The 4,735-nt window shown below is 35.8% G+C and overlaps 1 protein-coding gene across 2 annotated transcripts; it reads right to left on the bottom strand.

The window, feature by feature from the left end:
* Positions 1-452: 452 nt before the first annotated feature.
* On the bottom strand, positions 453-3,494 carry LOC147511018 (terpene synthase 10-like). Of its 2 annotated transcripts, XM_086602867.1 has the most exons (7): positions 3,220-3,492; positions 2,670-2,934; positions 2,179-2,551; positions 1,799-2,017; positions 1,565-1,703; positions 1,230-1,478; positions 487-1,014 (listed from the first exon to the last, which is right to left on the bottom strand). In XM_086602867.1, exons 1-7 carry the CDS (start codon positions 3,451-3,453, stop codon positions 718-720), a joined length of 1,776 nt encoding a protein of 591 aa, XP_086458993.1. In that variant the 5' UTR covers positions 3,454-3,492; the 3' UTR covers positions 487-717. The 2 variants fall into 2 exon arrangements, with proteins under 2 accessions (XP_086458994.1, XP_086458993.1); XM_086602868.1 differs by lacking the exon at positions 1,230-1,478 and having other exon boundaries at positions 453-1,014; positions 3,220-3,494.
* Positions 3,495-4,735: the final 1,241 nt, after the last annotated feature.

The following is a 4,735-nucleotide window of genomic DNA, read 5'->3' as shown; positions in this document are numbered from 1 at the left end:
CCACACACACCTCGCACAAAATCCTCAAAATTTTCAATTTTACTAGTTTGTCCTTCATAAGTCATAACTAATAATTAAAAAGGAAATAAAAAAAGAAAAGGAAACAAGACAAAAAATAGAAATCAAAATATGAAAAACACTATGGATGCATTAAGAACAAACTAACAAGAAGATGATATTATTATTATTAACACGTTTTTGCAGGAAGAAGATGAAAAAGAAATACACACGTTTGTTGGTTTATTTTACTTTACATTTTCTTTATTTCTTATTTTTATTTCCTTTATAAGGGACAAACTAGTTTGTGCATAACTTCTTTTTTTGTGGAAAAGATGAAACGTGTGGGACTCAAAATCTCCTTGGAGCGCTTGGAGGAACCAAAGCTGGGAGCAAAAATCACTCGTTGAAACCGACGAAATTGATGAAATTGATGTTTGACAATGATCAACATGTTTATCACCTGTTCTACTTTACATAATTACAATAAACCCTTTTATGGAGGTGAAGGCATTCGAAATTGTAGTAGGAGCAGAAATTTCATGGCCATTCGAATGCTACATAGATATTACCAAACAGAATACTACACAGACAGATAATCAAACGGAGCACCAATAAAAATTCTCAAAGGGAGGCATCTTTGAAGTTTGAACCAAAGGAGAGTCAACCTTGCCTTTTTTGTGGTTCGAAGTTCGATTACGACCTAGTACAAACTACAAACTATAAAGGAATTGGATCGACCATTAATGATCGAATTCGGTTCTCAGTCTCATTGTCTGGGATGCCAAACCCATCTTCATATTGGTAAAATATTTCTGTTGTCCTAGTCAAGTCCGTTACCGCATTTACATAAGATTCTGGTAAAGGGGATTCAGCAACCCACTGCTCTCTATTCTGCTTCTTCCATGCCTCATTAGCCAAATGCCTCAACTGTTCTCGAGCAACTTGAAAAGAAACACCAGTATCAGGCATGTAACACTGGATTGCTTTTGGAACATCCCCTCTTGCTAGCTCATCCTATATCACATGCAACAAGTCATTACTTATAGGAGAACTACTACTCAGTGTGCACAAATATTCTCTGCCTTACGTGTCACGGTTGGTTTTGATGCAAGAAAGTTCTTTATCTCAAGAAACGAAGGTACATAACTTGTTTAGGATTTAGGGAGTGAACCAAAGGAAGATTATACATAACTTGATAACTAGGGATATCTATTATACGGGTTCCTTACCTCAGAAGTTCCGAAATCATCAACTATTCGGAATGCCATAGAGTCCCAACGGATAAGATCTGGATAACCCTGTAAGTAGTCTAACGCTTCCTTGGTGATTCTGGGAGTCATGGATACGTATACGTGAAAGTCCAATAGTGGCCCCGCAACTGAAATACACCCATTGTCTAGATACTCCGCAAGGGTGGCCTTATATCCAGTGTGAAACCACTTCGACTCGAGTAGGTATGATTTGCATTGGTCTACCCACTATAGCAAGCATATAAACGTTAAGTTTGTCAGGGAAAACAGACGATTTCCATAATGGTAAACACAGATGAAGTGAATGGACTAACCTGTTTCCTCAAGTGTGGAAGGATATTAAACCCATGCTCCTTAAGGGCATTATAAGCAAATTCATTAACGGTGTTGTAAAGAGCAAAGAAACACAACTTCATATAGTCTGGAAGTTGTTCCACCGCATTAATATCCCATCTGCATATTGAGTTGAACACGTACGTGTTTTAGAAATTTCAAGTAAATTTCCAACAGAAAGAGAACATTGAACAAAAAAGAACATTGTTCCGAACCTTTCAACTGCATCAGTAAAGAGTTTGGCTTCATCATATGTAGCATAAATGTCATAGAAATCGTCAATTACGGTTACCAGAGCAATGACTTTCGTAATTACTTGTCTACAATAACTGTATTGTGGTTCGTCAGTCATTCCGACAGACCATAAGAAGGATTCTGCCAACCTATCTCTTGAGAAGGGCAAGTTCATCATTACGTCTAAATTTTTCCACCACCTTCAATAATAACGACAGAGGAAACATTATAACACGTAGAAGGTTACTGCTCAATAGTACACGCCGTGTCTTCTTGACTTCTTGTGATAGCTCCTTAAATTGTAACTATTGAAGGATACTACTGTAGGTAACTAATGAAGCTGGGTCTTAACTCTTCTTACCTTGACATTTCAATGAGATCTTTCTGGTAAGTAGATTGAATCATATTGTAGTCCAACTTCGCAAATTCAAGCAACGTTGAATTCACGTCCTTTCTTCTTGAGTAGGCATCAATATACCATCTAGCCTCTAACCTTGTAATCCGATGATGCAATGGCAAGTCCAAAGCATGAGTTACTAGTTCAGCAAGGTTCGAGTCCGCGTTTCCCTTAACATCCAATAAATGCCTACGGGCAAAGGCGTTGGCCTCATCAAGTATGTCTTCTCCTTCTAAGCCCAGATAAGAAGCCTCAAACAATCTAACCATACCCTTGACATCCTGGTCGAGACTCTCCTTGAAACTGTTTTGGGGGTCCCTAAATATGCTGAAGACATCTGTTTCACCAATTTACAAAAAAGAAAAAGAGAAGCAATTAAAACTAAAAACAGAGGTACATAACAGATGATGATGAGCATTGAAGATTAAAACCTGAGCCAAAGGAGTTGGTCGTACCTTGAGAGACCTTGAACCCGTGTTGTCTAAGGAGCCTAAAGTACAGAGCTGTAGTTTCAAGAGTCTCTTCCATTTTTAGATTCTTTTCGATCAGTAATCCCAAGGCTGTTCGGATGTTCTTTTCGAAAAAATATCCCAACCCCAACCTCTGTATGTCATCTATCAGCACAAGCAACGCGAAAGGGCTGCTAGCATCTCGCGCATAGTCCAGTATGTGTGTCACCTCGTCTTTTAGAATGTTGGCCCTCAACACATACACTTCGGCCTGTACAAGACTTGAAAATTAGTTATTTCTTTCTTTCTTCGTGTGAGGACATTTAATTTATTTATTGCATAAAAAACATTCGATCTGTAATCTGTAAAATGGCGTTGAAGTTCATCTTTTAACAACTGGACAGGAAAAGATCCATGCATGGTGTCTGCTTTGTCACCGAAAAGAACTATACACTAAACGTGATCATTTGATCACAGGCCCAGTACAACATAATTATCTATTCCGATTTAACCAAAGAATTCTAGCTATAGGAAGTTTTAGAGTTGTAATGATGACCGTGTAATCATTTTTCAAAGTTTTCAGAAAGTGATCATGCTCCCATATGTTGTTTTTATAATTTGCAGATCGCCTCTCAGTTTGAACAACGACGCCATTCTGGGTAGTAGCTAGACACTTGTGCGGAGAAGTTGTGAATTCAACATTACGAGATTTTCGTGATGGGACTTGCTTTGAAAAGGGAGTGGAGGAGGAAATCTTAGTTGACAAGAAGTTGAGGTGGAGGAGAGCCATTTTCAGAGTTACTCTTGCCAAATTATGCTTGTAATTGTAGTACAACAAGCTCGTGCAGTCGAACTTTATATAGGCAAAAGAGACTTATTTCATTTGGTGTGATTTTGTATATTTAATCAGAGAGATATTTACTATTTTACTAGCTTGTAGGCCCATGCATACGCACCAGTTCTTTTGAAAACATTTAGATTTTTTTTAGAAAATTGAGATTACCGTTTTAGTCGCTAACCCGTTTTAATTTTCTAACAAATTAATTTTAAATAAAATTTTAATTAAGTTTTAAAAACCCATTTTTTCAATTGGGAGAGAAATCATGTTTTAATGTTTTAATAGGAGAATAATTCTCATTTTAATTAGATATGCTAGATTTTTCCTTTTCAATAGGGGAGAAATTCCTATTTTAATAGGAGAATGATTCCCACTTTAATTAGAAGTGCTAGAATTTGTTTAAATAAGAAAAGAATTCCCGTTATAATAGGAGAGGAATTCCCGTTGTAAAAAAAGATTCATATTTTTTAAATAGAAGAGAAATTCCCATTTTAATAGAAGATGACATGGAATTTTAATAGAGTTTGAAAAATACCTCTTGTGGGAGTTTTAATATTAAAATATAGATAAAAAACCAAATTCAATAATATATATGGATATATATATAGTGTCATAAATGGGCCGCACGTGTTATATTATAAACTAGAAATTGCCGATGACTTCAATTCGTCACAGGACTAGGTTTAATTTGATATGTCATTTTCAATGTTAGCTCACACACAACTAGCACAATTACAAAACAACTAACTTGTGCACTTCAATCTTTATGCAATATATAAACAACTAGCTAACACAATATAATTGAGGTGGGCGTTCTGAAACTAACACAAATTAGAGGAGCTGAATTATTTTGTACAATAAATCTAAGTCTAGTTTCCTATAAGTGTATGACATGTTAACTAAGTATAATATCTAAGATTGTAATGTGAGCGAGTAAGCATTTTTTATGGTGTTTGCTTTTCTGGTTTGTTGATTGTTTTAAAACTTGAGATTGCTTGCGCTAGATAGGATCATAGGAATGTATATGATGTACTTTGAGTTCAAAAATACGTTATTTAATCAAAGAATAGAAACTAACCATTTGCTAGTGTTAATATTACTTTTTTCTTTTTTTCTTTTTTTAATTTGATTGTAGAAGAATATCTACATCTTCCACGAGGAATATGGATGTGGATATTACTGAGCAATACATGGAAAACAGATAACCCAATGTCGTCACAGGCAATGCCGGCTC

This window comes from Coptis chinensis, chromosome 3 (genome assembly GCF_015680905.1).
Source record: "Coptis chinensis isolate HL-2020 chromosome 3, ASM1568090v1, whole genome shotgun sequence".
Classification (NCBI taxonomy): domain Eukaryota; kingdom Viridiplantae; phylum Streptophyta; class Magnoliopsida; order Ranunculales; family Ranunculaceae; genus Coptis; species Coptis chinensis.
This window is presented reverse-complemented; position numbering and strand designations above follow the sequence as displayed.